General features: G+C 45.5%; 1 protein-coding gene across 1 annotated transcript in view; it reads left to right on the forward strand.

The window, feature by feature from the left end:
* The window catches only part of EFTUD2 (elongation factor Tu GTP binding domain containing 2), a 38238-nt gene extending 16852 nt beyond the window's left edge, over window positions 1-21386 (forward strand). Inside the window, exons 8-28 of the mRNA XM_004374283.2 lie at window positions 696-786; window positions 1762-1844; window positions 4088-4254; window positions 6106-6230; window positions 10015-10078; window positions 10456-10546; window positions 11924-12059; window positions 13621-13748; window positions 14467-14660; window positions 15554-15665; window positions 16074-16214; window positions 16902-17003; window positions 17158-17240; window positions 17693-17779; window positions 18020-18146; window positions 18350-18437; window positions 19295-19413; window positions 19577-19671; window positions 20165-20318; window positions 20515-20622; window positions 20972-21386. Coding sequence (XP_004374340.1) covers window positions 696-786; window positions 1762-1844; window positions 4088-4254; window positions 6106-6230; window positions 10015-10078; window positions 10456-10546; window positions 11924-12059; window positions 13621-13748; window positions 14467-14660; window positions 15554-15665; window positions 16074-16214; window positions 16902-17003; window positions 17158-17240; window positions 17693-17779; window positions 18020-18146; window positions 18350-18437; window positions 19295-19413; window positions 19577-19671; window positions 20165-20318; window positions 20515-20622; window positions 20972-21067 — 2391 coding nt within the window. The 3' untranslated portion in view covers window positions 21068-21386. The remainder of the gene's footprint in view (window positions 1-695; window positions 787-1761; window positions 1845-4087; window positions 4255-6105; window positions 6231-10014; window positions 10079-10455; window positions 10547-11923; window positions 12060-13620; window positions 13749-14466; window positions 14661-15553; window positions 15666-16073; window positions 16215-16901; window positions 17004-17157; window positions 17241-17692; window positions 17780-18019; window positions 18147-18349; window positions 18438-19294; window positions 19414-19576; window positions 19672-20164; window positions 20319-20514; window positions 20623-20971) is intronic.
* Window positions 21387-21420: the final 34 nt, after the last annotated feature.

Consider the following 21420-nt stretch of genomic DNA (forward strand, 5'->3'; position numbering starts at 1 on the left):
AGGGTATGTCTCTGTCTTTCCCATTCTGTTTGGTTATTCTTTCTGGCTCTTCATCCCTTCTCTCTGACCCCTTCTTTTTCCTCCTCTGTTTTTTCTGTCTCTTTTTCCTAAGTGACCACATGAAAAGCTCAAGTACATAAATAGGTTAACATAAAAGAACTTTAAACAGTGCTGGCTAGCAATCAACAAATGTTAACTAATAGTATTTTAAAATATATTTATAGATTTATTTGACTAGATTTTTTTGAATATTTTCTATTTTAGTTTTTATAATGAAAATACTGTAATATTTATATAAAAAGAAAAACTAACATGGCCCAGATTCTTTCTACTTATCTGCTACTTAATTATTAACCTGGTTCCAGTATGTGAGTGACTCTCAACAGGAAGGTAAGATTCCAGGACCTTGGATTCTGTTAATTTTGATATTGCTTTGCTTGGGCTTTTTTTATTTTTGTTTTCAGTTTTTTACTTTCTTTTAGCATTTGAACCAACTCCCCCCACCCCATAAAAAAAAAAATGCTGTTTAATGCCAAGGCATTTCATCTTCAAAGTCATGCTGGGTAGAGGCCTAGATAAAAATCACACCTGCTGCAAGGAGAGACTTCAGTGTCATTTACCATCAGCTGAGAAGCCCTGAGAGCAGACCGTTTTTGCATCAGAGAAGTCTTGACCACTCTCTGTGTGACTTTCAGAGAGGTGTTGGCATCAAAAGCACTCCTGTGACAGTGGTCCTGCCAGATACCAAAGGAAAATCTTATCTCTTCAATATCATGGACACTCCAGGTAGGACCTTCCTTGCCCTTTTCCCATCAGCTCCTGGTCCTCCTCGTGTTCTGTGCTCCCGCTTTCCAGAGCAGAACAGAGCAGCAGCATGTCTTTGTTTTTGCATTCTCTCCACCTTGATTGAAGTAATTTTCATGTTTAACTCTCTCCTTTGGCTCTCACTAGTTAATTAACAAGCACCAGGCATTTGATTCTATGCTACTCCTCTCTTTGCTCTTGAATATTTAATACATTTTAGAGAATTTTATTCGTGTATTCACTTCAGCCTGTGTCAGGCCCCACACTGGACACTGGGGCAACAAAGATGAATCGACATGGTCCCTGGCCTCAGGGACTCTCAGTCTTTTGAAGGTGCCTGTGGGGAGACATAGCTACCACGTGGTCAGCACACAGGTTATGGTGGGAGCAGCACATCTCACCCTGTGGCTGCTCCTTCTCTTAGGGAAAGGACCAACTTGGGTCAGAGTTTTAAATAGGGAAAATTGGGTTTGGGCAGATTTGCCTTCACTGCACCGACAGGTGCCCGATGCCCTTGCACCTGTCATCCCTACCTCCTACCTTACCCCACCCATGGCAGCATCTTATCAGGAACTGTCTCCCTGGAGCAGTACCTTGTGCTCCAGTCCTTCCTTTGCCCTTTCTCCTGCCTCCAAAATTGCCCTATGTCCCACAGAACCACAGAACTGATTACTGCTGATTAGACTAAGCTGGCATGTGAGTGAGTGTGAACGTGTTATGCTCTCCTAGGTAAAACACTTTCCTCTTCTTACATATAGGGACCTCCTGTATAAGAGCTTAATCTAAACATGTAACGTGGGTGGTGAAATTATATACACTGCAGGAAACTGGGGAGGAGGGTAAGGGAACATTTAGGGGTCCACAAGCTTCGCTGTGCTCCTGAGATCACCCTTCAAGTTAGTTATGCCTCATCCTGCTTCCCCACAAGTAGTGATTTACTTGGTATTTGCTTTCCAGGACATGTGAATTTTTCTGATGAAGTCACAGCTGGCTTGCGCATCTCAGATGGAGTGGTCCTTTTCATCGATGCTGCTGAGGGGGTGAGTCAGGCTCTGATCTCTCAGAACCTCTTTCCCCTGTTCTGTTTGCCCCCACACAATGCCTAGAGCACCGAGTGAGCTGGGAGCCAGAGAACATGAAAATCAATGGGATTAAAGGTCAGAGTCTCTCTAAAAATGAGGGCAGCAAATGAAGTTCAAAATTAATCCTCAACATAGGCTGCTTCACTCCCTGCCAGGTGAAACTCAAAATGATAGGACCCATTGTCATTTAGGAAACACAAAGATAAAATGACAAACTTAAATAAAAGGAGGTAAGAGAGTATATTCATATAAATAGATTTAACATGTTAATGAATTTTTGTAAGCTAGAGAGATATTGGAGGCCCAGGATGTCTCATATTTCTAAATTGGAAGTTTAGATGACTCAGTTAATGAACCTCACTCCTGTTGTCATTGGTGAGATAGCCGCCAGATGGAGCTAGAGTTGCCTTTTTTTGAACTGACTTCATTCTGGAGTAATTTCCAACTTAATGAAAAGTTGTAAGAATAGTACAAAGAACTCATCTCATTTGTTTCGTAATTCTTTCTCTCCATATATGTGTATGTGTGTGTATTTTTATCCCCTGAAGCATTTGGAAGTAAAATATTTCAGAATGTATTTCTTAAGAACAAGGACATTGACTTACATAACCATAGTACCATTACCAAATCAGGCAGTTTAACATTGCTACAATACTATTATCCAGATTTCATTGTACAGACCTTATTCAGTTTCACTAATTGTCTTATTAATGTTCTTTATAACATCCTCCCCCAGTCTACTGGATCTGATAGCATTTAGTTTTATGTCTCTTTACACTCCTTTGATCAGAATATTTCTTCAGCATTTCTTGTTTTTTTGTGACATTGACATTTTTGAAGAGTACAGGCCATTTGTTTTGTAGAATATGTCTCAGTTGGGGCTTGTCTGATGTTTCCTGGTGATTAGGTTCAGGTTATTTTTGGCAGGAATTCTACATAAATAATATGTTCTTATTAGTACATCACATCAGAAGCTACATGATGTCACCTTATCCCATTATTGGTGATGTTAACTTTGATTGCTTGGTTGAGTTGCATCTGCCAGGTTTCTCCAGTGTAAAGTTACTATTTTCCCCTTTGTAACTAGTAAATAGTTTCTGGGGAGATACTTTGAGCCCATGTGTACATTGTATTCCTTATCAAACTTCACATACACGTTTTAGCATCCATTGATCATTCTTGGTTTATTTCTGTGATAGTTGCAAAATGGTGATTTTCTAATTCTTACTATTCCTTTTGTATTTATCATTTGGAATTCTCTTGTAAGGAAGAGCTTTCCCTTCTTCCCATTTGCTTATTTATTATCAGTAGGGGCTCATGGGTTCTTATTTGTAATCCACTACTATCCTTATTTGGAGCCCTGGTGGCACGGTGGTTAAGAGCTCAGCTGCTAACCAGAAAGTTCGGTAGTTCGAATCCACCAGCCACTCCTTGGAAACCCTCTGGGCAGTTATACTCTGTCCTGTAGGGTCGCTATGAGTCAGAATTGACTTGACAGCGGTGGGTTTGGTTTTTTGTTGTTGTTGTTATTCTTAACTTGTTTTAACGTTCTAGTTCCAGCTTTGGCTAGCGAGAGCTCCTTCAGGTGGGCTTCCTTTTATCCTTTTGACACATTTGGTTTTGTTTTGTTTGTTTTTGAGCACTTCTTTCAGGCACAAAAAGATGTTCTAGATTCATCTTGTACTTTTCCTGCCCCAGTCCTGGAATGAGCCATTTCTCCAAGGAGCTCTGGTTCCTTTTAGTGGGGACTGACATTTAGATCTGGATGTGTCTGTTGGCTGTTGGGGTGTGTTGCTTCTGGGTCCTTTCCCTGAACAGAGCTAGATAATACACACATACCTACATATACTTGTATCTATTTTATGCATATGTATTTATATTTAACCGTCTGTTATCCTGTTACCCTCAATTCCATACCAGCTCCACAGGCTCTTCGTAGCCGTCCTTTATTCCTTCTCCAGCACTGAGAAACTTGTCTCCCAGCATCATCAGTGTATTTATTCATTTCTTAATCCTGCAAGGTGCCCTCTTAAAGTTCCTTCCTCTGCCTTTCAGAAGGTGTGCTCTGCCTCCACCCAACAATCTATATTCCCAGGCCCTCTGTCCCCCTCGTACCCCATATTTTGAAATAATTATTCTCTTTGGCCCTGCCCTGGCCTTTTCTGCACATATCACTACCTCCTCATCCTTGTGTTTCTCAGGTGATGTTGAACACCGAGCGGCTGATCAAGCACGCCGTGCAGGAGAGGCTGGCAGTCACCGTGTGCATCAACAAGATTGACCGGCTCATCCTGGAGCTCAAGCTGCCTCCAACTGATGCTTACTACAAGCTGCGCCACATTGTGGACGAGGTCAATGGGTTAATAAGGTATAGGACCCCTTGGAGTGGGTTTCCTGTCCTTGGGGACTCTTGGCTTTTGTAAGCCTTTGCCCTGAACACCTCTGAGGGCAACTGATTTCTTGGTGTGTGTTGATGGCTTGTCAGGCAAGGCTAGAGGCACATTCTGGCCTCTGTAGGGATTGACTCTACAGCCTTGGTCTCATTAACTCTGTCACGACCGGTTGTGCTCACTTCACAGAGATCTTCATTTTAGTGTTGTGGTTAGTACCTTGGGCTCTAGAATCATCTTCACCATGGAGCAACCATGTAAAGTTGGCGAAATTACTTAAACTTGTAGAGCCTTAGTTTCTCTGTCTATAAAAAGGGAATAATTTTGCCTGATGGGATGTTGTAAGAAATTAAATAATTATTTGACATAACACACGGAGCACAGTGCTCAGCATACCATAACTGATTGGTGAATAATGTTAGCAGCTCTTACTAGCTTAGTATTAACCCAGACTCAGTAATATTAAGGAACTGTTTGCTCTTGCTGCTGTGGCTCTAACTGCTTTTCAACAATATAGGACCTCACGTTATTAGTATGAGGGGCAGTTGGGAGACCTTAGAATATAGTATCAAGGGTAGCTTTGAAGAATAGGTTACATATGTCTTAAAGACAGTCGTATCTGCAGGCTGAGGGATATATTGTGCAGCTTGTTGAGGCCCTCCGATGGGCCTGGGAGGAGACTGTCCTCCTGAGAGATTGCCTCCACAGTTAAGGACTGGGGAGAGGACCTACCTGACCAGAAGGTAAATTTACCTTCAGGAGCCTCCCTGAAGTTTTGAGCGCTAATTCTCAACAGAGAAATCTTCTCCCCATCTCTGGTAGGGCTGAGGATGACTAGAGCCCAGCATAACATCAGGAGTCTAAAAGGTGAAACGATAAACTTACTAAAAAAAAAAAAAAGTTAGGGGCTGGGATGGGGCTAAATCTTGATCTGCCAACATAGGAAGTCAAGAGTCAGTGTATGAACAAGAAATAGCAGTATAAACCTGTCATTTAGAAATATGAAGATAAACTCTGTAAAAGAATCTTTAAAAGAGTTAGAAGCAGCTGCCTCTGAGGAGCATAAGTTGGAGGTGGGGTAGAAGACCTGACGATATGCTTCCCGTAAAGATTACAACTTAAGAAAACTCTGGGGCAGTTCTACTCTGTGACATGGGGTTACTCGCTATAAGTAAAACATGGATTCAACAGCACCTGACAACAACAACTTTCATTTCTAAACCAAGAGAGTCCATAAAACAATATGCCAGTAAGGCTGGGATTGTGGATTTGATCCTTGTGCGACAAATACTGGTTTTCTTAAAAATGTTCGTGAACTTGAGATGCTTATAGTTCCTGTATGACTTTTAAGACTCAAAGTTTTAACACAAGTTGTAAAACAAAACAGTATAGAGTAGGGCAGTGAGAGTGGGGAGTAAAGTTGCTTGTTTTTCTTTTTGTCCTTTAAACTGGTGCTTATTATGCCTGTTTGTATATGTGGAATCGAGAGTTCTGTAAAATGTGTTCTTATATCATGTTAGATTCATTTCCTGTGCTCAAGGTCTTTGTCTCTGTCCTCCAAGTGTCCACTTGTCTGTTGGTGCAGTTAACTTTTCCAAGATTGTGCAGAATGTTCCCAGCGATGGCCAATCACCTTGTTTCTAGGAGTTAGGCAACAACTCCATCATGTCACTTTTCTGGGCCAGGCTCTTGGCAAAGCTGGGCCGATTATGTAAGCCCCTTCTGAGCATCCGCAAGGCTGCAATATCGCGCCTCTGCCCATTACCCTTGGCTGTGTGTCTGTGTTGTTGCACGGCCTGGCACTGAGCTCATGACTGTCTCTGTTTCAGCATGTATTCCACTGATGAGAACTTGATCTTGTCTCCACTCCTGGGCAACGTCTGCTTTTCCAGCTCCCAGTATAGCATCTGCTTCACACTGGGCTCCTTTGCCAAGATCTACGCTGACACCTTTGGTAAGTTCTGGCTAGCAGTCTGTCTCATCAGCTTCCCTGGAGCCGGGTGTGCCTTTCCTGCTGAATGGCACAGAAGTTGGCTTCCTGCCAGAGTCCCCTGTCTAGGGGAGCATTTACCAACTGTTATTGTCACAATCGGGGCTCTTTTTGGACCCTAGGCCCTTTCTTTCGGCTAAATGGTTTCTAAGCAATAGAAAAATAGAAGTGATTAGGAAGAAATGGGGCAAGAGTGGGCCTGTTCCAGGAATAAAAATCTCTCTGAGAGACGTTTTGTAAAGTAGGAATTAACCATGCCCAGGAAGTACTTTCAGACCCTTTTCACAAAGGTGGAATCTCTCTCACTCTTAGGGCTTCTAGCTGTCTTTCCAACCGTATTTAGATACATCTAAATTCCCTGATGGCACAACAGTGAAGCACTCGGCTGATAGCTAACCCACATAGCCGCTCCACAGGAGGAAGACCTGGTGCTCTATTTCCATAAAGATTACATCCTAGAAAACCCTATAGGGCAGTTCTCCTCTGTCACATGGAGTCGCTGTGTGTTGAAAATTGACTGAACGGCACCTAACAACAACAGCAAATTTTATAGTCCTACATGAGAACTCCTATTGGATTTGCAGTTACTTGTCCACGCCTCCTGGGGCCCGCCCAGCTGAATGGTTTTGTGGGTTTCTGGAGCCTCAACACCAGAGCCCTGGGACCAGCTTCCCAGCTCAAGGAAATCCCTGGCTCTCCATCTCTGTGCCTTCCCAATTACCCCCAGATTCCCTTAGGAGTCATGTACCGAGAGCCTGCTGCGTGTCGGGGACTACTTCCTTGCAGGGGAGGCATTATTACCCCCATTCTTAGAGCCAAGGAGACAGGCTCTGTGAGAGGCCTCACAGCGGATAGGCAGTGGAGTGCCGCTGTTTCTGTTCTCACCGGTCAATTATCTTGCCTCCTTCTCAGAATGGATATGTTTGCCCTCGTGAAAACATAGACAATAAGCACTTCATCTTTTATATTTTCGTGTGCACATATTTAATACATGCTTATTGTAGAAAAGTGGGAAGTACAGTAAAATCTAGACAAGAAAGCAAAACTCACCCATGATCTCGCTACTATAACTGTTATTAACATTTATAGTTCCCTGCTGTTTATTGTTTTACATAAATGAGATCGTATTATATATGCAGTTTTATCCTGTTTTTCATTCCCTGTTGGACCATAAAAATTTGTCTATTTTATTAAAAATATTTTATAAAAACCATTTTATGAAACTGCTGTTGGTCCGCTGTAGCGATGTACACCTGCTCCTTATCAACTCTCTTATTATCTAACGTTTTGAAGGTAGTAAAAAAATCTGACTATTTTGCGCGTAAACAAGGCAACAGGCATGGGAGCAACGGCTGCGGAGCATCCTCTCCCTCAAGGAGGGTCTCTAGGCAGCCTCCGGGAAGCTGGGCCACACTGCCCCATGCCCTCCGCTCCCTCCTGCCACACGGGGCCGGCCTCCAGGTGGATGCACAGGCCGCACCAAGCCTACGGGCACCTGTTCTGGGTTCCCAGCTCCTATGTGGCCCGATGCCCTGCAGCTCAGATTGCTGTGGGGTAGGAAAGGAGGAAAGAGAGACATCAGAGAGGGTGTTTGGAAGAAATGGGTGCAAGTTTAATGACATCCCAGAGTGAGCCGAACTGGGCCTGAAGCCTCTGCTTTAGTGGGGCCAGGTACTCAGCCAGGACCCCAGCACCCTCACCCTTGCAGGAAGCCCAGAGCTTTGGTGACTCACCAGGCCCAGAGGGCAGAGCAGGCTCCAGGATCCTCAACTCAGGGTTTGCAGGGGTGGGAGTGGAGCCCTGTAGGCGACTTTGTGAGGGAAGCTCTGACCCAGCACAGGAGGAAGGTGAAGTGGTTAAGCCAGGGGCTCTCTAGTCATACAGCCCGGCTTTATCCAGCTTTGTCTCCTCCAAGCCTCCTCTGCAGAGAAATAATCCATAACTGGATTCATCACAATGATGAGCACAACAGTAAATCTTAGCTGTTATTATTTCTATGATCATATTTTCTAAATTAAAAAAATCAGACAAATAGGTGGTCTGAAAACAGAAAAAAAATCCTCTATTTTCATATAAAGCCAATTTTCGCATAGCTATCTGGTCTTTGGAACCTAACCAGTTGATAAGTGAGGAGTGGGTGTACTATGATGTAACCATTTTCCTGTCATTATACATTTGTTTGTTTCCAGATGACTCTTTAAAAAAAAAGGGGGGGGTAGATGGACAATAAATACCATTCATCTGAACAAGCGTTCAGTAGAAATGTATGTGTTCCTGAATGTCCTTTGCATCAGCGTGTGAAGCAAAATCTAAGAAGTTTTCTATTATAATGTAGAGATGATTCCATTTCTGATTCAAAATTACCCTGAGCCTCAAGAGAGATTATTACTCATCTTTGACCCACTGTTAGTTTACAAAGGAGCCCAGCTGTGGGCTCCCACATCATTACCGTGAGAAACCATGTATGGACTTCTAGAAAGTCAGCACTGGAGAGAATATCAGAGTCAGTCCTTCCCCTTCGTTTTTGTTTTTAATATTTAACTTTTACTTATTTTGAATACACAATACACTCAAATGGTTCAAAATTCAAAAGTTAATACGGAAGAATATATAGAAAAAAGTTACCTTGTCACTCTTATCCCTCAGGTAACCAGTTACTTTCTGGAGGTAATCAACCTTCTTCTTCATTTTCCATATGAGGAAACTAAGTCCGAGGCTGTAGAACTTGTTGATGGAGTTGGAACTTGAATCTACTTTGGTGCTCTTTCTATTACATCATACTACCAAAATTGAGTACTATGTCCTCATGATAGAAATACAAGGCATGATGAATGATCTCTGACTTCTAGGAACTTTATTCACTGGGTGGACGGAATCCCACAGAGCAATGAATGGCACTGTAAGGTGGCGTGGGCTGAGTGCCAAGTAGCTGCTGTAGGCAGGTAGAGCTGCAGGAACTCGGAGTGTGGAGTCAGCCCAGATGGCCTAGGCGGCTGGCAGGGAAGACTGCGTGAAGGCTTAGACAAGCAGAGTAGGGCGCCAGGAATTCCAAACTTGCAGGATTGGGAGAGGAGGCAGCTGGTGTTGACCATGGCCTGTTCAGGTCACAGTGGACTGTTTTCACCAAGGAGAAAAGTTAAAGATGTTCACAGGATGGGTTAAGGCCATGTTGAGGAGGGTATGGAATGCCAGGTTAAGGGCTTTAGATTTTATCCTGTAGGCAGTTAGGAGATATTAAAGATTGGGTTGGGGCAATGCATGCAAAGCTGTATGAAAGATAGAGCAGAGGGAGGACAATACAGGAAGGGACACTGTTTAGACGTTTTTGTCGATACATATAAGATTATGAGTGCTAGATTAGTGTTATCTGTGAGACCAAAAACGAGGACATGTATTTGAGAGATGTTCACTCATTTTTTCAGTAAACATTTATGAAACTTTCATGTGGTAAGCACAGTTCTTGCCCTCAAGAAACTCAAGCCAGTGGTTATAATACAACAGAGTGATAAATGTAGCAATAAAACCAAAAAAATCAAACCTCTTGCCGTCAAGTTGATTCTGACTCATGGCAACCCTCTAGGACAGAGTAGAACTGCCCCATCAGGTTTCCAAGGAGTGGCTGGTGGATTCAAACTGCTGACCTTGTACCCTGGAAAGGAAGGTGTTAGAATTCCTCAGTTATGAACCACTTGTGGCAGCTGAAACAGAATTTGCTAGATAGATTATAATTGTGTTGCTTCTCTTATAGGTGACATTAATTACCAGGAATTTGCTAAAAGACTCTGGGGTGACATCTACTTCAACCCCAAGACGTAAGTAGGTGTGCGTTGCGACTCCAGAGGGTTGATCCCGTTTTTCCAGTGAGGACAGATAGAGAAAGTGTCCCTAAGGTTAAAACCTGCTCTTAGAGGTGAGCTTTCATCTTCCCTCCCCTAAGCAGGTTAGTCTCATGAGCTCTAACAGTTGAGAGGCTGTTTCTTTTGAGGTCTTCACAGCTTAGCTTAGGGATGCATGAGATCTATAACCATATGGCCTCTCAGCAGTCTCTCTTCGGGAATTTTACGATCACATGCACATCGTTCCTTCCCCTTGATCCCTGCTCAGATTCAGAACTTGGGAAATTAACCCTCAGGGTTGGTGACACTGCCTTCTCCCTCCTAGAGCACTCATGACTCTCCTTTTTCTCTAGGAGAAAGTTCACAAAAAAGGCCCCCACCAGCAGCTCCCAGAGGAGCTTTGTGGAGTTTATCTTGGAACCCCTTTATAAGATCCTCGCTCAGGTGAGTGTGTCAGACCACCTGGTGCAGGTCTGCCATTCCAGGCACAAGGTGGAAAAGTTGCTGAACACAGACTCCCTCTACCCCATACCCACTCAGTTTTATTAAATTTGAAGGTGGTTGATCACCAGTTGTTTATTCTTTTGGATCAAGGACAGTGCAGTATTCTAAGTGCTGTTGAAATCAGGGTCAAAGGGGAAGGTATGAAAGAAAGGAAAGGCATGAGCTAGAGGAATTTCTTGGAAAGAGCTTGACTACTCAGAAGAATGTGACATTTAAAATTTCGGTTAAGAGAATTTGACTTACAGAGATACATAATTGTGAACATTCTCCAGGCTATGTATATGTATATATATATATGTATGTATATTTTTGTCATAGTGTTGTTTATAACAGCAGGTAAAGGGGGGAAAAAACTAGATATAAGTGTTCATCAGTGAGAATCTGATTAAATGATACATTCCTTAAAATGAAGTTTGTTGCAGCCATTCGAAGAATGGCTATATGAGCTTTGTTTTAATGACTATTCTGGCCGTGTACGTGTGTGATGGTTTGTCAGATTGAAAAGGAGGCATCAGAAAGTGGTAAGGATGCAGTTAAACATGGGATGCTTCAAAGAACAGTATAACATTGCATTTATATGAATTTGTGATAGTTAAAAGGCAGGACTGAAGGCGGGTGATAATGTTATATAGGAATTTTTCATACAGGCCTTTCTTCTCAGACAATTTAAAATGTACAAGTTTTAATAAGCACTGCACAATGAAAGCAAAGAAAAAAAATGTGTGGCCATTCCAACTGACAAACTGGCAGAACGTAACAAGGCAAAGTAACAAGACTAAAACCTATTCGTGCTGAAAAATATTAGCATCTTATGTCAGTCTGGAATAGATTAATAAAAGAAATTTACAGAATCTGCCTCGGTGGAGACCTTGAGTCTGCTGAGGGTGATTTATCTTGGCCCTGCCCTGACGGGGGATGGACTGCTAGGTGGCCTTTTTTGGTTCCTTCCAGTGCAGTGATTCCTCCAAATGAGAAGTCTAAATAGGGAGGCCTGAGGGACTTTCTGAGTGGGAGGAAGTGCTGCTTGTCAAACACTAGGGGGCAGCACTGGCAGTAGTCAGTCTGAGGGTGCCTGGTTTATTGGCGGGCGTGGGGACTTAAGCAAGCTTGCTTCACCCAGGGTTGGTTTGAAGGGTAAGTACCAAAGACTCTCCTGAAACCAACCTATCATCCTTCCCAGGAGCTCTGCCTGTAGAGAACCTAGTGCAGTAGTTCTTTGAGTCACCCTTTGGCCTGCCCTTTTCCTCCCGTGGAGTACCACATGGGGCCACTGTTCCTTTAGTGCTATAGCTGACCTGGTATCTGGTACCTTCACAGGTTGTGGGTGATGTGGACACCAGCCTCCCGAGGACCCTGGATGAACTTGGCATCCACCTGACCAAGGAGGAGCTGAAGCTTAACATCCGCCCGCTGCTCAGGCTGGTCTGCAAAAAGTTCTTTGGCGAGTTCACGGGTAATGAACAGCCCATGGCCCCCTCTTAACATCACCACCATCATGTTCAGCCATATATATCATGGGGAGCTTTTCCCCGCCCTGCAGTCATGGTCAGAGATCTAAGGCTCTTGTAAATAAACCACAGATCAGGATACATAATACCTGAGTTCTTTCCTAGCTTCTTTCCTTAGTGGATGGGACCAAGTATTCTATCTTTGGCTCAAATTCTCATGGAATCCAGACCTTCTGGAGCCATGGAGGCTTGATGAAACTCCGAAACTATTGTCCTGAGATAATCTTTAAACCTTAAACCAAAAATATCCCCTGAAGTCTTCTTAAAACCAAATGATAGTTTAGCTTAACCGGTAAAGAATGTCTGCCTTGAGCCTTAGGCTGTTTGAAGAACTTATCTATATGTGATCAACAGCAACTCAAAAGATTAGATAGGAACCTTAGGGGGCAGTGAGTTAATGGAGGAACGACTCAGAAAAGGAGGATGAGAATGATTGCAGAGCTCAAAGAATGTAATCTATGTCACTGAACTGTACATGTAGAAACTTGAATTGGTGTATGTTCCGCTGTGTGTATTCTCAATAACAACAACAACAAAATAAATTAAATACAAAGAAAAAGAAATTTAAAAAAATGTGTTATCTTGGGAACCCAAAGCAATTAAATTCCCCTGCCAAGAGGATCATACAAGTAAAGGAGATGAGGAGACAGACACTGAGGTATTGTATTTGCCAGGTGATAGTCAGAAAGGTAGTCTCTGGGTGGTGTGAGATAGTGGAAAAAACCACTGGGCTAGACTTAGGAGACTTGGGTTATAGACCCAAATTTCTGTTTCCTCTGAGTTTCTTCCTCCTGTATTTTAGTTACACAGAAGGCAGACGTTACAGTAGAAAGAACACTGGCCTGGTTGAGAAAAAATCTGAGTCTTAATCCTGGGGTGACTCTGGGCTGGCCACCTAATTCCTCTGTGATTCTGATTTCTAATGTATAAAATGAGGTCATCGGAAGAGGCAATTGCTGAGGGTCCTCGGCATAGTTTTGGTAGCCCATTCTGGCCTGGCCATCAGTCTGAATACAAGATACCAAGGAAAAGCAGACATGCCTGCCCCCAGGGTCCTCTTGTATGGTTTAGTGTGTGCTAGGAAAACAGAGTAATTTTCTTGAACAGACACATAGACATTATTTCTCACAGGGGAAGAGTTTTAAGTAGATCTAGAAAGAAGAGATGGGGTACTTACTTAGCTCAGTCTAAGTGTTCAGTAAATGCTAATGTTCGATAAAAAGTCATGGATTGATAGAGACACTTAAAGTTGTTGTCAGTTAAATTCCAGGGACCCACAGATCACTGAAACTTGCTTCTTAATCTTTCAGTGTGACTCTAAATCTCTTAGCAGCATACTCCCAGGAAACGGTACTGCTTCCTAGAATCATAGAACTGTAGCTTTTTAGAGCTGGAAATCAGTCCCATCATTTGTAGCTTTCTGACCATCATGAGAGGATCAGTATCTCATTGTTCACTTCCCCCTCTGAATGAGTACAGTAATGGCTTCCTACTCTCCCTCCACAGGCTTTGTGGACATGTGTGTACAGCATATCCCCTCTCCAAAGGTGGGCGCCAAGCCCAAGATCGAGCACACCTACACTGGCGGCGTGGACTCCGACCTCGGGGAGGCCATGAGTGACTGTGACCCTGATGTAAGGGGACATGGCGCCCCCAGTTCTCTGATTTTTTTCTACTCTTTCCTGTCTCTCATGAGCATTCCTGTCCCTCCTCATGAGCATAGGCAAACAGACCTGAATTCAAAGCTGGATGTTGCAACTGCTAGTGGTATGACCTTGGGAACATTACCCATTCTTTCTGACCGTTAAGAGTCTTGGTCTATAAAATGAGGAGAATGACATGTAAGTGGTTTTTATGAGAATTAAATAAGATTAAGGAAATGTTAAAGTTGTGTTCGCATGGTGCCTGGGCAATAGTAAAGATTCAACAAATGGTACCTAGCCTTGGTAGCTGGCTCAAAAAAATCTTTCCCAGCCATTCCTCAGGCAAACCAGTTTCTCAGCATAAACAGATGGCCAGTTGATAATTGTGAGTTACATCTTCAGAGGAACTTTGGGGCAAGTAATCTTGTCCCCTAAGCCAGTCTGCCATCCTAAGTCTGCTTCTCTTTCTCATGGCCCTTATTTGTCCAGAAAAGGGGGGAATTTTTTTTTCCCCTATGCCTAAGGATTCCATTAACTAAGGAGGGAATAGAACATTGTTTGGAATTTTCCTAGGAGATCGACATCTATTCTTCTAGGTCCTGACTACCTCCTCAGAGAGCTCGTGCCATTGTTGTCAAGGGAGGGGGAGACAGTAGTACTTACCCAGAAGGTATGTGTGGTTCAGGCTGCACTCTGTCCCCTCCTCCAGGGTCCCTTGATGTGCCATACTACCAAGATGTACAGCACAGATGATGGAGTTCAATTTCATGCCTTTGGCCGGGTGCTGAGTGGCACTATCCATGCTGGGCAGCCTGTGAAGGTTCTTGGGGAGAACTACACCCTGGAGGATGAGGAAGACTCACAGATATGCACCGTGGGCCGCCTTTGGATCTCTGTGGCCAGGTATGCCCACAGAGCCTCAGGGACATGCCTTGGCCTCTACCCTCGGACTGCCCCAAAGAATTGGAAGGTGTAGTCCTCCTTGGAAACCCAATAGCTGCCTGGCTTTCTACTGTAGGGGCTAAGATGATCCCTCAGCAGATCTATTGACTTCTAGTTCTTACTACGCAAGATTGCTAGGGCCAAGAAGGCAGCTACTGCTGGGATAATGTCAATAGCCTTGCCTTTGCATTTTGGGTGTCTTGTATGACAGGTGTGTCAGGATTGCCATTTTTGCTCATCTTAATCCTCTCTTCAATTCCTTTTCTGTGTTCCTTAAGCCATAACCTTTAGGTTTCTTCCCAAAAGAAATTGCTTCCTAACCTCCACTGTCTACTCTTTGACCAAAATAGACTTCACTGGGCTGCTTGTCAGCTCGTAAGTTTGGCATTTCGTTTGGCAAGCAGAGCTGAGTCCTGTTCCCTGACAAGGCTGCTGTGCCTCGCCAACAGCTCCTTTTCCCTCCTCCAAATCCAACCTCGTCCCCTAGGAGGCAGAAGAAGATTGAAGAACTAGGGGAATTGAAGTTATCTTCTAGTTCTGTGATGCTTTTGGCATCTCTTATATTCTACACTGTGAGGAAAACCTTGCTTACCATGAATCTTCAGTCGAAACTAGGTTTTCCCGTTATAGCCTCATATCATACCTTTCACTTTTCTTTCATAGCCCTCATCACAGTTTGCAATCACATATATGTATGGTCTCTGATTGTTTATTGCTTCTCATCTCTGCTAGAATGTATCTGTTTTGTTCATCCCTGCTCCTGGCTCAGTGCCTTGCACATAGCAGGTGCTCAGTAAATTTTTATGGAATGAATGCTCTGCCCTAGTTCCATTGTTTACTGGATGTTGCTCCAGGTACCACATTGAGGTGAACCGTGTTCCAGCTGGCAACTGGGTTCTGATTGAAGGTGTTGATCAACCAATTGTGAAAACAGCGACCATCACTGAACCTCGAGGAAATGAGGAGGTAGAGTTTCTGAAGAAGCAAGTGAGACTGGCTTATGCTAAAGGGTCACAGGGAAGCACAGTACACATGAGCAGCACGCGGCAGAACTAGGGGAGGACTCACCCAGAGTCCCTGCCACTTCCTGGTTCCAGGAAGGAAGCAACCTTCTAGGTCCGACTGTGCTGTATTCTCCCTGTGCTTGGCTCAGATACTAGGAATTAGGAAGAGCTCCTTCTATTCTTTCTTCCTGTCTTTGTTCTGCCAAATGGATGGGAATAAATGGCCCTTAAGTGGCCCCAAGCAGCACCTTGGCTCCTGGTTGGAAATAGTCTGATATTAAGCAAGTCCTCAGACCCTCTTTTACCTCTGCACTTCCTTCTGTGCCTACTCAGGCCAGGTGCCCTCACTCCTCTGCATTTTGGATGTCAGGCTCAGATTTTCCGGCCCTTGAAGTTCAACACCACATCTGTGATCAAGATTGCTGTGGAGCCAGTCAACCCATCAGAGCTGCCCAAGATGCTCGACGGCCTACGCAAGGTCAACAAGAGCTACCCATCCCTCACCACCAAGGTACGCTCGAGGTCTGCAGCAGCTACCGAGCCCCCCCTGGCCCAGCTAAATTTTCTGTGCTGCTCACTGCTTTGACTCTATCAGTGTCTCTGATATGCTTCCCTCGGCAGCCTATGTGAGGAGCTGTTCTGCTTGTTACTGTCATTTGAAGGCAGGGCAAGACCCATGTTTTTGTTTTGGTTTTTTGTTTATTTTGGTGGGGAGGGGGGTATGTGTGTGTTTTCCACAAGTATCTTTAGATAGGAAAAGGATATTCTTGGATTGTACCCTTTGAATTGATTTTTCAGAAAAGATAGAAGGAAAAGTGAATTACTCTGATCCTTCCCCACTCTTGAGCCTACCAGCATAACCTGAGTAGCTGGCCAGGGCTAATGGGTCAGCTTGTGTCCATGGACATAGGGCAGGGTTTTCCCTAAATGGCTAAGATGGGGATTAAATCAGTGACCTCAAACCCGGTAGCACTATGCCGAGTGGTCCAGATGTCTTATGGTCTGACTCATAGGTTGCTGATCCCCACTGAACCTTCCTGAAGACACTGGAACAGATGCTGAGCATTGGCTATTTCTGATAGTGGGTTTGGGCACTCCCTCCTGGATTCTGACCTTATAGCTGTCATTCTGTTGTAGTATCTGCGCTTGCTGCCACAAGAGAGCCCAGGTTTTGACCACCAGCGCGGTTGTGTTTCAGGTGGAAGAGTCTGGCGAACATGTGATCCTGGGCACTGGGGAGCTCTACCTGGACTGTGTGATGCATGATTTGCGAAAGATGTACTCAGAGATAGACATCAAGGTAAAGCAGCGTTCTTGTACTTGTCACTTACGCTGATTAGGGCAGAGGGGTTTTTCTCCGAGTAGTGTCGAAGAAACTTTGGGATTCCCTTTAGTAAAAGATTGTCTTTCAAACAGAATTAGACTTCTCCCCAACAATGCAATGTATTTCTCAGGTGGCTGACCCAGTTGTCACATTTTGTGAGACGGTGGTGGAAACGTCCTCCCTCAAGTGCTTTGCTGAAACTCCCAATAAGAAGTAAGCTGGGTAGTCACTGGGTCCCTGGAACTAACAGCCACAGGGACCCTCCTCTCCCAACCCCTTGCCAGCATCACCCCAACCACAGCACTGTAGGAATAGAGGCAAAACTTAGACCTGTAAATCTTGGGGTAGGGGAAGGGGATATTCTTAGGTACTTGAGTTCCATGCCATCCTTCTCATCCCTGTGCCTTTGGACAAGATGCTATGGAGTTCTTTGCCTTGGATACCCAAGAGGAGTTTCTTAATTGTCACTTCTCTGTAATACGACCATCCTACAACTTTGCCCCAAACCTTGCTTTTTTAAAGACAAGTTGATTCAAATTAAAGAAGACAGAGAAGAGCTCTTTTTGCTCTACCCTGCCCCCGTGCTGTTCCCTTTATCCCCTTTTCTCAGGAATGCCCCTTCTGCTTGTTCTAACTCTCCTCATTACCATTTCCTTTCTGACTAGGAACAAGATCACCATGATTGCTGAGCCTCTTGAGAAGGGCCTCGCCGAGGACATAGAGAACGAGGTGGTCCAAATCACATGGAACAGGTGAAAGGGTGGTTCTGATTCCAGGGCTGAAGGGAGACAGGGACACCGTAGCCTACCTGCCGGGTCTCTGGTACCACACATCCTTCTGGGAAGTGCTTTTGTCTCCCCCCATTACTATGTCTTAGGCACAGGGTGGATAGGATGAGGTGATTGTCCTCCAGGAAGGGAGGCTTCATGACCCCAGGAGCCAACAACCACAGAGCTATGTCTGACACCTCCATTTTCTCCTCCTTCCTCCAGGAAGAAGCTGGGAGAGTTCTTCCAGACCAAGTACGATTGGGATCTGCTGGCTGCCCGTTCCATCTGGGCCTTTGGGCCTGATGCCACTGGTCCCAACATCCTGGTGGATGATACCCTGCCCTCTGAGGTACAGCAGAACTGATGGGAACTATGTGGTGGATGCTTACCTCTTGGGTGGGAGAAACTACAGAGCATTTTCCTTTTCTCAAAAGTATTCTGTGTCCTCTGACCAAGGAGACACCTCTTACAAGCTGACCCACCTTCTCTTCCCTCTAAACTCTTGGGCTGTTGCCAGGGTCACTGCTAAGGAGCCCTCATGTTTCTGTGCAGGTGGACAAGGCTCTTCTGGGCTCAGTGAAGGACAGCATCGTTCAAGGTTTTCAGTGGGGAACCAGGGAGGGTCCCCTCTGTGATGAGTGTAAGTCCAGCAGTGCCTCCCCCACCCTAGTCCTCTAGGTAGGGTCCTCTCACCTGGACTTATGAGGTGGGGTAGGCTTATCGCTCATCTTTGGGACCTGGCAGGAGAAGCAGCTTGGGGTACACAGGGCCATCCTGTGTCCTGGGCCAGCTTCCTCCTATCTCCTGCCTCCCTGTCCTGCTACCACCACTTGGTACATCCTAGAAATGAAGCCATTTCTAGACTGACATTTGCTTCTCATTCCTGAGAAGGATCCAGCTTTGGGTGTGTTTAAGAAGAAGTATCAAGAGGAGGTTAGGATTGGAGTGGTTTATAGACCAGGGAAGGAGCACTGGTGGCTCAGCGGTTAACTGCTTAGCTGCTAACCAAAAGGTCAGTAGTTTGAACCTACCAGTGGCTCCATGGGAGAAATACCTGGCAATCTGCTTCTGTAAAGATTACAGCTTGGAAACCCTATGGGACAGCTCTACTCTGTCCTATAGGGTCGCTGTGAGTTGGAATCAACTCGACAGCACACAACAGCAACAACATAGACCAGGGTTGGACTTTGTGGGACCCAATGTGCAATCTTGGAACTTATTCTGTATCCAAAAATAATTAGAAGCACATAAACTGCTAGGAAAGCTTTAGGATACCTGAGCCTGACCTGAAACAAGCACTGTTGAATGTGTGCTTCTGACGTCTGCTACAGGCCTGGAATATCCTATTAGAACTCCCACCTCCGGTGTGATTTTTGTGCCGTATCTCTTGTGGCTGCCAGACGGCTACAGTGTAGCATGAGATCCCTCACTGCCTTGCTGTGGCCTTTGGCCAGCCGCAGAACCACTTCTCAGTCAGCTGCCCCATCTCCTTTTCAGTGATTCGAAATGTCAAGTTTAAGATCCTGGATGCAGTGGTGGCCCAGGAGCCCCTGCACCGGGGCGGGGGCCAGATCATCCCCACAGCCAGAAGAGTCGTTTATTCAGCCTTCCTCATGGTAAGACAATAGGGTTGTGGGGCACTGGCCTGCGCAAGGGGACAGTAGAGGACCAAGCCTGTGGAGCCCCTAGACTGCATCCCCTCCAGCCTTCCCTTTACCCAGGTTCTCACTCCTTAGCCTCTCCCAAGCTGAGGAACCCTTTCTTCTTGCTGTATTGTAGGCCACACCTCGTTTGATGGAGCCTTACTACTTTGTAGAGGTACAGGCCCCTGCAGATTGTGTCTCTGCTGTTTATACCGTACTGGCCAGGCGCAGGTGAGTGGTCCCAGTTATATGAGGGAGAGTGCTGCGAGCAAGAGGAGGGCAAGAAATAACTTGGCTGTCATGAGGAAGGAGAGATTGGCCTCCACCACCCTCTCCAGTCCCGAAACTTAGCTTATTTCTCAGGTGGAAGTGGGAACGGGAATGGGGCAATACTGCAGAATAAAATTTGAGATTCCTTTCTTAGGCCCCCCTCCTCTGAGAGCTCTTGTGGGAAATACTGAAGCGCATCAGTGATGGGACTGTCCATAGGGCCCTGTCCTGTCCATGTTCTAACTCCTGTCTTCTGCCTAGAGATTTCTGCCCCTTTGACTTCCACAGGGTTTACATTGAGCACCCCAACCCTTTTCTGCCCTTTGTAGAGCATTCGTGGTTGTTCTGTCTTTGGTGGTACTCCAGGTTGAGATGCAGCTAAGGGCAGATTCCTCCTCTGTTTTTGGCCTCTACCAGACCAGGAACTCAGCCTTGGCCTTTTTCTCTGTTTCAGGGGGCACGTGACTCAGGATGCACCCATCCCAGGCTCCCCTCTCTACACCATCAAAGCTTTCATTCCGGCCATCGACTCTTTTGGCTTTGAAACCGATCTGCGGACTCATACCCAGGGACAGGCATTTTCCCTGTCTGTCTTCCACCATTGGCAGGTGAGAAAATGGTACAGGCTGACTCTCTTGGCCTCCCACCTCTTCAGGGCTAATTCCCTTATGACCTATTCCCCTTCCAAGCTGTGGTAGTCAACAGCTCTGACTTCCAACTTCCTAGGAAAGCGTCCTGATGCTAGCTAGGCCTGAGTCCTCAGTGAAGTCTCCCCAGACCATCTGAAAACCCCTTGCTTTTCAGATTGTACCTGGTGATCCTCTGGACAAGAGCATTGTCATCCGCCCCCTGGAGCCACAGCCAGCTCCTCACCTGGCCCGGGAATTCATGATCAAAACCCGTCGTAGGAAGGTATTTGTCCCTTGGGCCCATCACCATCCCTCAACCACCAAGGGTCTCGGCAGGAGTTGGATCTCTCTTCAGTTCTTCCTTTTGGACCATTCTGCCAAGGCCTAATAGATTGAGAACAGTTTACTGCACAGTGTAGAGAGATACAACCTGTAGAGTCCTCTGGCAGCCAGACCTGGGCCCAATCTGGCTGGGGAAGGAGGGCCTTCTCTCCTGTGAGATACCCTGAAGGCATGGCTCCTGAGGCAGTCAGCTGAGCCTCTGTCCCACTCTAGCACAGGGCTCAGGCTGGCCCCCGCTCAGTCAGCCACTGCGTGGGGCTCATTCTCGCATTTGCCCCCATTCTCTGCAGGGCCTGAGTGAAGATGTGAGCATCAGCAAGTTCTTCGATGATCCTATGTTGCTGGAGCTTGCCAAGCAGGATGTTGTGCTCAATTACCCCATGTGAATGCAGGCACACCTGGCAGTCCCTGCTCCCTGCAGTGCGCTGCAGCTCTTGGACTTGAAGCTGGGACCCGCGTGCTTGGACTTGATGTTGTCAGAGAGCATCTGGGAGCTGCTGTTGCCTTCTTTAACAACCCAAGAACCTCCAGCGTGGCCTCTGCCTGGCTCCATTCCCAGGGAACAGAGAGGAGCTTGGGCTTAGGGAAGGAGAAGGGGATGAAAGTGTTTAACCCCAAGAGGCCCTGTCTTCAGGATTTACGTGGAATTTTATTTTTTACAAATTTGACCTTAGACAAACTTTGTAAGTGAACAGAACATTCTGACCTCTGCCTGGCTCTGCTCCTTTCATCCCCGCCC

This window comes from Trichechus manatus, unplaced genomic scaffold, assembly GCF_000243295.1.
Source record: "Trichechus manatus latirostris isolate Lorelei unplaced genomic scaffold, TriManLat1.0 scaffold00028, whole genome shotgun sequence".
Lineage (NCBI taxonomy): Eukaryota > Metazoa > Chordata > Mammalia > Sirenia > Trichechidae > Trichechus > Trichechus manatus.